The sequence below is a fragment of the Ostrinia furnacalis genome, unplaced genomic scaffold, assembly GCF_004193835.3.
Source record: "Ostrinia furnacalis isolate ACB-3 unplaced genomic scaffold, ASM419383v2 OfSCF0209, whole genome shotgun sequence".
NCBI classification, from domain to species: Eukaryota; Metazoa; Arthropoda; class Insecta; order Lepidoptera; family Crambidae; genus Ostrinia; species Ostrinia furnacalis.
The window spans coordinates 325,717-336,466 of NW_021130448.1; the positions used below are offsets into that span (position 1 = coordinate 325,717).

At 36.2% G+C, this 10,750-nt stretch overlaps 1 protein-coding gene across 3 annotated transcripts; it reads left to right on the forward strand.

The window, feature by feature from the left end:
• Positions 1 to 1,217: 1,217 nt before the first annotated feature.
• On the forward strand, positions 1,218 to 6,068 carry LOC114356139 (protein C10-like). Of its 3 annotated transcripts, none has more exons than XM_028309256.1 (4): positions 1,218 to 1,407; positions 1,566 to 1,806; positions 2,244 to 2,377; positions 4,230 to 4,592. In XM_028309256.1, exons 2-3 carry the CDS (start codon positions 1,590 to 1,592, stop codon positions 2,375 to 2,377), a joined length of 351 nt encoding a protein of 116 aa, XP_028165057.1. In that variant the 5' UTR covers positions 1,218 to 1,407; positions 1,566 to 1,589; the 3' UTR covers positions 4,230 to 4,592. The 3 variants fall into 3 exon arrangements, with proteins under 3 accessions (XP_028165057.1, XP_028165063.1, XP_028165047.1); XM_028309262.1 differs by having other exon boundaries at positions 1,286 to 1,301; XM_028309246.1 differs by lacking the exon at positions 1,218 to 1,407 and having other exon boundaries at positions 1,573 to 1,806; positions 4,230 to 6,068.
• Positions 6,069 to 10,750: the final 4,682 nt, after the last annotated feature.

Below are 10,750 nucleotides of genomic sequence, written 5' to 3' on the forward strand. Positions count from 1 at the left end.
CACAAAGAAAAGTTGATTTTTAGTTTCCATTTGGTCAAGTTTGGTCAAAGAAAAAAAATGAATTAAGATTTGTACTTACTGACGACTGTTGTTTATGACTTAATTTATATATGTTTATTACAGGAAAAGAGTGATTGAGAAACGATAAGCGACAACCAAATCTAAAAAAGCTGTTTTTAAAAATATACTCAGAAAAACAACAAACACTTTTTTTTTTTTTCTTCTTGTGGAAATTTGAGTTTTTTGACATTAGTGACATATGTCGGACAAGTCATTGTTTTTTTTTTTGTAGGTTTACGGCTTTGGAGTTCTCCAATAAGCCAAGTCACCAAACTCATCAACGAAATACTGAAAGCTGACTCTCATAAAAAAGGGGTCATTATTTATCAGCACATACACATTACAAATGGGTATTTCGCCGAAACAGTAAATTTTCTGTGTCCAGGCAGACGAACACATGTTTTTTTATATCTATCTGTTTACAACTATTTTTATGGGAAAGTTCATCAAAAGTTTTATTTGTTTTTGCTATTACAATAGCAGAAACTACAAATAATACCGTAGAAAAACTTAATCAAAAGTAGTTTTTCTAATTTCCTTGTTATGTCCATTACTGTTGTTTGCCAAAATGAAGGCTCATTATAACAAATTGAAGGGTAATTTAATTCTAATAGCACTCTCTTTACATTTGAGANGTACTTAAAGTAATATACGATTTATTCAATTTCCAAAACATTTACCTATGTTAAAAATCTGATGTCTAACAACATTCTTCATACACATACCTACCTAAAATGTATATTCGTACTTCATGTTCATTAATATTAAAGTAATAAAAGTAAAAAATTAAATAGTATCAAGATCGTTTATTCCAATTGTATTTGTTGTATTCCCCAGTATTGCTCTCAACAAAGTTTATTTTCCCTATTTGCCATGAGATTCTGGTACACCTTTAGGCAAAATTGACCATTTTTGGCGAAATACCCAAATAGCGTTTAAAAACGCTATGAAAAACGCTAATACAAAAAAACAGATGACTTGTCTTTTTACAAGCTTTATTAATTCTTACAAGAGGAAACAGAAATCAGAATCGAACCCTTGGCCTTGGCTCATTCATTGGCTTGGCCGGGCTTGGGCCTTGGGCGCCTTGGCATAATCTGTCAAGTGTCAGTGATTACTTTTCTCTATGGTGTCATCTAAGGGCTAAGGGTGTCAGTTGTTGTTGGTTGACAAATTTTAAGCGAGTTAAAATCTTCTTTTCGTATTTTTACACGATAAATGTGACTCATATCGTAAAAAGTGTAATAAAATCTCTATCCCATTGGCTTTGTACTATGTAAATAGTTAAAAAAACTTTGTGCCGTACCAAATATAATTGTATTGCCATACTTAGTTGTCAAGTAACAGGTTATTTCCTTTTTTGCTTCCATTCTATTTATAACTGCAAGACTCCCTATCTGTGACTGCAAGGCCCTACTGTTAGCGTTGCATACCCCTATAACTATTTATTACGCCTTAGTATTCCAATCGCCAACGTGTTTCAGCTGAATACTTGAACTTTGCAGACCCTAAATGTATGTGCCGATACGATGGCGTTCCCGCAAAGTTTGTCCGTGGAGCAAGTCCGTCAGATCCTAAGCGAAGTCATAGACGCGCTCGAGAGCCCGGACTACTCGCCCAAGCTGGACGAAGCTAAGGAGGCAGCAGGGAATGAGATGCTGAAGATGATGCAGATTGTGTTCCCGATTGTGGCTCAGATCGAAATGGAAACTATTAAACATCATGGCTTCAGTAATACTAGAGAAGGTGAGTCTTTATAATATTATTTTTAATTTTTAATCTAAGCTAGTTATTCTACAAGATTTTAAACTTTCGCCCTCCATTTCAACTAAGACAGAAAGACACAGGTCTCATTTACAAACATTGTGTTAAGACCCATGTCTTTCTATTTTAGACCCATATGCACTTGAATCTTCAGCTTCTATCTAATTTTTGAGATAGAAGCTAATTTGAAAGTGAACAAATTTATTTTCAAGTATTCCCATGTCTGCAGCAGTAGTAATAAAATAAACTTTACAAAGATAATTACAGGTCTTAAAGTAACATTTTTCATGAAGTGCAAGAGTACTTACAGCTAGAAATCTTGTAAAATAAACTTAATCTTTGAATGTGATTGAAGTACTCTGCATGAGATACAATTTATTATCAACTTCAGCAATTATCAGTTTTCTTTATCTTTATAGGTTTGGTACAGTTCACACAACTGATCCGCAAGATGGAGAGTGTTGACGGCGAGGTGGCCCGACTACACAGCCAGATCCGCAGCCACTATCTGCCTCCAGTATCAATCAGTTCTACTGTGGATACTTCGCTCTAGGTAAATATTGCATTCAATATTTCTATCCAAGGATCACTCCAATCCAATTTCTAGAATGATCAACAATTTATATCAGTGTGATACACTTGTCAACATTCAATATGTAGGTATATGCAACATGCCATGTCATTATTACCCAAGTGACATGCAACAAAATAATTTGAATTTGAAGCTTTACAAGAAGGAGCATCCACATTTTCACGTAATTTAAAAGATGATTAAATATTAACCATTTTTACAAAAAAAAAAAAATACCAAATATTTTTGTGATTATGTTTTCAGTAGTTTTGCCAACTACCCTCCATTTAAGTTGCAATGCACTGTCACTAAAATAACAAAATAAAATGTATTGCTCTGTGCATTGTGGCATTAGTGTGTAGTCTGTAGGAGTCGGAATAATAACTTGCCTTGTAACTTGTAGCATAACCTTATCAACTGTAATATTTTATCAAATAGACAAGAAGATAAGACCTGCATATGGTGAGTCGAGGTTATGTTTAAGAATACGTAATCATTTCATTGTCATCAATTGTTGGAATTTGGTGGTCATGTCTATTTTTGTGTTGTATTATACTTTACAAGAATTTCTTGTAAGAAAAACTTGTGAATTCAATTGCTAGCAACAAAGTTACAAACTACATGATTACTAACAATAGTAAATCTGGAAAAGTGGTCTTGGATTTTAAAACACTTTAAATAAAATAAAATAAAACAACACAATAATAATGTGTTATTCTTTCTGTGTATTTATTTACATATTTTAAATTACAAATAGTCTTAATTTAAGTATGTTTTGTATAAACTAAAACCCTATAAATAGGGTTTCTGCTCGAGCTTTCTCGAACTCGAGAAAACTCGAGAAATTTGGCTTCATTCGAGACGAGAAAAAAATTACCGGAGCTCGAGAATTCTCGAGTTTCGATTTTGAAGCTTTAATATTCTTGAAAGCCTATTTTCTTAGACAAAACTAAGTTTTTAATTATTTAATAGGTTAACGTTGCGTTTAGACTGGCCTAGTCTTTCCTTTTTTTAACTAATTTGATTTGCAAGTAATGATCTTAACCGAAACTAATAATGTTCACCTACGAGTATGCTATATTTCATTATGTTTGTATAACTGACTGATTTAAAGACTGATTTTTTTTGTTAACTATCTGTTAGTTTAGGTACTCGTAAATACGTTTATTCAAGTCGTTATCTTTAAGTTTAAAAATTTATTTAAAAGTTTTTTTTGTTTGTAAATGTAGGTTTATTATCGTAATTTTTCAATTTATTTGGACTTGTGTTCTTTGGAAAACAAGTGATTCAATTGGAGCTCCAGATATTTATGGTTATTAATCCTTAAAGTACACGCGACTTTATGACTTTTGTTCCTTTAGTTAATTACTAAGTTATAATTATCCTACTAATATTATAAATGCGAAAGTTTGTGTGGATGTCTGGATGTTTGTTACTCTTTCACGCAAAAACTACTGAACGGATTTTGTTGAAACTTTACAGTATTATTGATTATAACCCAGACACATTATAACATTAATAAAAACCCGTGTTTTTATTAAATTTCAACCGATTTCAACAGTTTTAATTAAAAGACTCGAGACCCGAGAAAACTCGAGACTTTGGCCTCGAGAATTCCCGAAACTCGAGAAAAAAAATAAGTCGAGAAATCAGAAACCCTACCTATAAATGATAATGTAGTATGTATGTATGGTGCAAAGGCTCACTAATTGTTTAAATTGTTTTTTAACTGTGGGAACCTATAACTGGTTTTCTTGTTGCCTAACTTGTCATTATTATACACTGTAAAACCCTGGTTTTCCTAAATAAATAAAAATAAATAATTTATTTTCAGGTCCATGTCCAGTAATGAAAAGAATCTCAAGAACGTGACAATGATGTCATTCAAAAGGAGAAAATACAAACTTTTGCTGTGTGTGTGTGTAGTTATCAGTGTCTACTATTTGTTAGGCATAAACGATTATGTGAATGCTAGAAGAATTGAAGATGGCTTCGACTATCCCCTCAATATGGACATACAACCGCTACTGCAGGAAGTCATGGCGGGGAAGAAGCCGAGTGTTCCACCGATCAACTATTACCCATACAGGTTCCTGACTAACTCCGGAAAGTGCAATACCGTGGAGAAGCTAGATTTGTTTATAGTAGTCAAATCGGCGATGGACCACTTCGGCCACAGAAACGCGGTGCGTCTAACGTATGGCCAAGAAAACTTGATTCCAGGCCGCATCGTCAAAAGTCTATTCTTTGTTGGCATAGACGAAAGCTACCCCAAATCGGAGACGCAAAAGAAAATCGACGAGGAGATGGTGCAGTTCAAGGATATCATCCAGATAGACTTCCGCGACAATTACTACAACAACACCATAAAGACTATGATGTCGTTCCGCTGGGTTTACGAACACTGCAACACGGCGGATTATTACTTGTTTACCGACGATGATATGTACATATCTGTCAACAACCTGCTGGATTATGTGCACGATAAGCCGGTGCCGACCAGTACTGGACACGGTGACGAGCAATTGTACGCCGGTTATGTATTCGAGAGCACTCCGCAGCGATTTATAACGAGCAAATGGAGAGTTTCGTTGGAGGAGTACCCTTGGAGCAAATGGCCGAGCTACGTGACGGCCGGAGCTTACGTTGTGTCGAACAAATCTATGAAGACCATGTATGCTGGCAGTCTGTTTGTTAAACACTTCAGATTCGATGACATTTACCTGGGCATACTGGCGAAGAAGGTGGGCTTAGTGCCGCAGCACTGTCCTCGGTTTCATTTCTACAAGAAGAAGTATGATAAAGAAGGATACAGAGACGTCATAGCGTCCCACGGATATCATGACCATGACGAACTGGTTCGAGTGTGGAATGAACAGAACAACATCAGTAACAAAGGTTAACTTTAGTTTTGAACTATTGTGTATTGCTTCTGTATGTACAAGGAAAAAGATCTTGTAGAATATTGATGTTACATCATGTATTGGAAATAGTACCTTAAAATTTTGTCAGCATGATGGTCCTTTATTAATTGGTGTTATATCTTTGATGGATATTTGCAATTTAGGTTTTCTATCTCACCAAAGAATTGGATATTTTATTTAAATCTAAAGTAATTAAACAGATACACAGTATCTCGATTATTTGTGCATAGTAAGGGTACAATATGAGTACCTCAAAAAATCTATTCTTTCGAGTATTTTTTGCTCAATAAAACATATTTCCACCAAGACTGAGTAAAAGAATGGTGAATGTTAGTTACATTTTCATAGTACTTCAATCATTAATACATAGGTACATTGAATGAAAGAAATGTCTGGTTGTAATCTAAAATTAATAGCATGTCTGGTAATGTAAACCTTTAGGTTAGTTTTTCTTGTAATCATTATTTAGTTTAGTTTCAAATAGTACTTTATTTATAAATCTTTACCCAGAGCACAATTAAATATTGTTATATTTTTAATGAAAAACAAAACAGCGACGCTATGGTTATAAAGGAAAACGATCACGGGAGTTATTCGTGCTCAGGGTACTGGTATAGTATTCTTATGCTACGTCTAGCTATAATAATAATGAATATCCTATATAACGTTTTTATAATCAAATCATCATGAAAAATAATAAATAGCTACCTACTGTTCAATTATATTGTTAGATTCATTTTGAACAATGTGTTATTTGAAATAGTAACAGGAAAGTAATATTAGATAATACTTTCCACACTATTCATTTAAAAAGTCCTGATTATGTATGTTTGTTAGTAACAATCAGACCAGTGTTAGCATTAAATAATTAGTTCTTTAAACATATATTTATTTTCTAGACATAAGTAAACATCTTGGTAAATAAAAGTACAATGTTTATACATATATGTATCTTCTTTTATTGTCATTCTCAACAAGTGTATATAGGTAACATAATAACATGCATAGTGTATCTAAAGATTACACATTTATATTAATAAAACATAGGGTTTATATGGTAGGTATAATAATATGCATTCTTCATAACTAATTATTCCTAATATAAGGCACATTGTACGACATTCGTTAAACTTAAAGGACAATGTTCATTCCTAGAATAAATTCCATTGCATTTTGAGCATTATTACTACTATTAAATATGACATGGATAAAAAGTGGTCCCTAAAGAATTTGCTACACGGAAACACACATCACATTTTTTTATGCATTAACAAGGCAGGTATTTGACCACAATCGCACAACATTAGGCTATTTTTTGTTGCAAAAGAGCACCAATACCAATTACATAAGAGTCACAGCGTTTAGTTTGATGTACTGTAGCCCATATACTAAATATAGTATACAAGTACACTGTACATATTAGTAGTTGGCGGATGGAAAATATAGCCTCGCAAGTACCCCTGTCTGGACGAAACCCGAACTGGGTCTCTGGCAACAACTTCTCCGAAATGGGTAACAGTCGGTTGAGAAGTACTCTGGCGAATATCTTCCCAGGAACAGAGAGCAGCGATATACCCCTATAGGAGTTGCATTCAGAACGGTCCCCTTTGTTCTTATAGAGTGTCTGTATGCGAGACATCTTGAACTCAGGTGGTACTTTTTCTTCGTCCCAAAAGCGCTGAAATAATTGCCAGATTATATGATGTAGCTGCTCCCCTCCGTACTTAAGCAGTTCTCCAGCAATGTTATCATTGCCGACTGCTTTCTTATTCTTTTGTTCTTTGATGGCTTTTTTTACTTCGTCTAGCGACAGCGGTTCCTCAAGGCTGATATCTACCGGCAGATGGGGAATAGATCTAATGTGGTCGAGATCTGCTCCGCGATCAACATTGAGCAAATCATTAAAGTGCTCTGCCCAACGCTAGACAGGTTTCACCTCAAATGCTTGCGAGACATTTTGAACATCAAATGGTCAGATCGAGTAAGAAACACTCAGGTACTTCGACGGGCAAATGTCTGCGGCATTGAGGCGTACCTGATGCGTCGGCAGCGTCGTTGGTGCGGTCACGTTTGGCGTATGGCTGACGAGAGGGTCGCGAAACGAATTTTCTTTTCTGAACTCCAGGACGGCAAGCGGAAACAAGGCGGCCAGTTCTTACGTTATAAGGATGTTCAGAAAAGACATATGAAGCGATGCGACATTGACCCCCTAAAGTGGGAAAAAACTGCTAGCCACCGTCTGGAGTGGAGGCGCCTGGTGCGGAAAAAAGTTAACGATTTCGAAGAGCAGCGGAAATCTGATCTTGATTCGAAGCGCGATGCTCTTAAAGCCAGACCAGCAGCGGCTATCACTTACAACTACATCAGCGGTGTCCTAACGTGTCGACATTGTTCGCGCACGTTTACCAACAAGATTGGCTACTGTAGCCATGTGAGGGCACATGATAGGGCAGCCCAGCGTAGCCCTCTTATTGCGGACTAAAGGAATTTTGTCGTGGTTACCGTAGCCGAAAGCGGCTTGGGAGTATATATATATACATATTAGTACAGTAATCATGCAACATTCACAAAAGTAAATAAAGTGTAAAAAAATCATTAAAAATATAATCTAATTGGCAGTTGTAGAATACTATCTCCCCATATTTTAAAACCTATATAGCGGAAGGTTGACTTGATCGTATACGCAAAAGCGTATAATATGTATACTATACTAAATATCTAAATCATCAAACATTATTTCATTCAAACTCTATTCACATCAATAACATACATAGATATATTCGTTTAGAAGATATAAAGGAATTTGTACATTTATAGTAGGGATTTTATGGATATGTAGTTTCGGTTATGGATATGGTTACGGATATAGGAATAATATTATACCGGTTTCGGTTACGGTTTCGGATATTTTTTTATTTCGCATATCCGAAAGTTTCGGTTACCGTTACGGATATCCATAACATCCCTGATTTATAGGTGTCATTCGAGGGGTTGTGACATTTTAAGGGGCCGCTGCATGCCCGAAGGTTCAACTATGTCAATTAAACTGGCACTTCGCGAAAGATTTGTGACATTGGATGCGTTTTGCGGTCAGGTCGAAGTGATCGCAGCCCGCATCGTGTATGTAACTTTGTAGGGCACGAGCAAAGAACCCAAACTGCCCACCGAGGCTGGTTTTAGTGTCACGCGGATCGCTCCTCACAGCCGATCTGTATCAACTGCTACGTAGCGAGCGGTTCCTGCGGACCGCATTACTCTAACCAAACGGACACCAGGTGAGTAACTCTCTATAGAGCTGCATACATTTTGTTGGTAGCCGGCGACTGGTTGCGCCGCCATGGTGTCCCGGTGAAATATAGCCCTAAAACGCTCTCTAGAAGTTTATACACATCGGCTGTGTGGAGGGGATCCGCACTGGACGGTCCGCGTGACACTAAAACCAGTCTGACAGATTGTTTTGCCCGGGTGGTGACCGATTGCCCTGACCGCAGACCGCATTCCAGTTGAATAAAGAAAGGTTTAGACTAGCAATAAAATTTGGAGTTGACTTCCTGTCACCACTGTGTAAATCTTGCAAAAGTTTGCTTGCCACAGCTATTTACATAGTGGTAAATAGCTTAAAGAAGTCAACTTCTGCAAGTTATATCGCTAAAGCCTGGTCCGTGAGTACGTAGAATTTTGTCCAATGACCCCAAGCTACCCATCCTTATCGCTCGCGCATAATTACATTGCTGTCGCGACTGTGCGACGGGCGCCCGCAGTGAGTGTGCGAGCGCGATAGCAACATAATTACGCGCGAGCGATAAGGATTAGGCATGGAAATGATTGCTATTTTTCATTCTATGAAATGATGATTTTTTTTCATATGATTTCACATGCGAAATTTCACAGGCAATGATTTTTATTCGCATTGTTTTAATGTAGCTCTTTCATATAATGTGCTACTTTTAATGAAGTATGAATTATGATGAAGAATTGCTAATTAGCTAAAATATGAAATGTAACAATGGCTGTTTCATTTACGTCGCTCAACAAAAAACAAACAGTTTCACAGCACATTAATAACCGCGCGACTAATGAAAATCATTCATTTCATCTGCCTGCTATCTAATGAAATCACACGAATCATGACAAGGAAATCTAAACCTTACACCTTTGAGTTTAAAGTTCATATTTAAAATGCCCAGTTTCGTCCGTCATCACATCTCTTGTCCTTTTCTAACACGCACATGATCAAATAATTCCTTCTTACTCGCTCGGTCGCTTCGCAGAGCTGCGCTCACGAACTTCGCTCGAATGAATGAATGAAATTCATGTGATTCGTGATTTCGTTGACTGTGAAATTATAGCAGTCTATGTGAAGTAAAATAGCAGGTGTGATTAATGAAATTCATTTCATATGATTTTTCACCTGCTATTCATGAAATGTTCCATGCCTAATAAGGATGGGTAGCTTGGGGTCATTGGTAGGGTTTGCAAGTCCCGGTACTAAGGAGTGTTACTGAATTCCCGGTACCAGGTCTAAGCCAGTACCGGGAAAACCGGGAAATTCGGGAATTTCGGTACCCACGTAAATGGTTATTATTTATTAAAACAAATTACCTAATTTGTACGTAATTTTAATAAAAATGTACCTAAATAGGTTAACAAAAATATTAAACTTTTTCTGTTCAGTTCAATTGGTTTGTTACCTTAATAATAAATCAGTCCAAACAGTTACACAACACGACAAAACTAGTTATAAATGCCTATTAAAAATCATAACCGCCATATTCATAAAAAGCAACAATCGTTTAATCAACCTATTTTAGTTAAAATATGTTTTCTCACTTTCTATCAATGTCAAATACTGGCAGCGACAAGAGTTAAGAGTTCCTACTCTTAACTCTTGTGCGCCTGCACACCGTTGATTTTTAGTTGGCCGATAGTTATGCCCGGTTTTAAATTGTATGAAGAATCGGCCAAATCGAATCGGCGTAGTTTGCGCACTCCCATACATGCCTATACTGATCAACTGCACGACTAAACTATCGGCCGACAAAAAATCAACGGTGTGCGCCTACTCTTAGGGACGAAACATAAATTAACTAAAAATTAGGTTTATAAAAAAACACGCTGTTGAAAGAAATAATAAGTAGTATCTTAGTACAATCAGATAAAACAATCAGTCTTAAAAAGATAGTAATGAATTAGGAACATTAAGTATTAATATTTTTTCATTTGTTGATAGTGTGTACGTAAAAAGATGATGGCATCTAGTCAAAAAATTGTTATTAAAAATAAATTATTGAAGTCCCGAAAGTACCGAAAGTCCCGGGAATTGCATCGTCAGTACCGGAACTAGATAAAGGATTAGATTATCGGGAATTCCCGGGAAAAATGAGTACCGGGATTTCCCGGGAGCAAACCCTAGTCATTGGACAAAATTCTA

Bases quoted from the DNA above. Each gene is read 5' to 3' on its own strand.
- LOC114356139 (XM_028309246.1), top strand. From the start codon at position 4,234: ATGTCCAGTAATGAAAAGAATCTCAAGAACGTGACAATGATGTCATTC.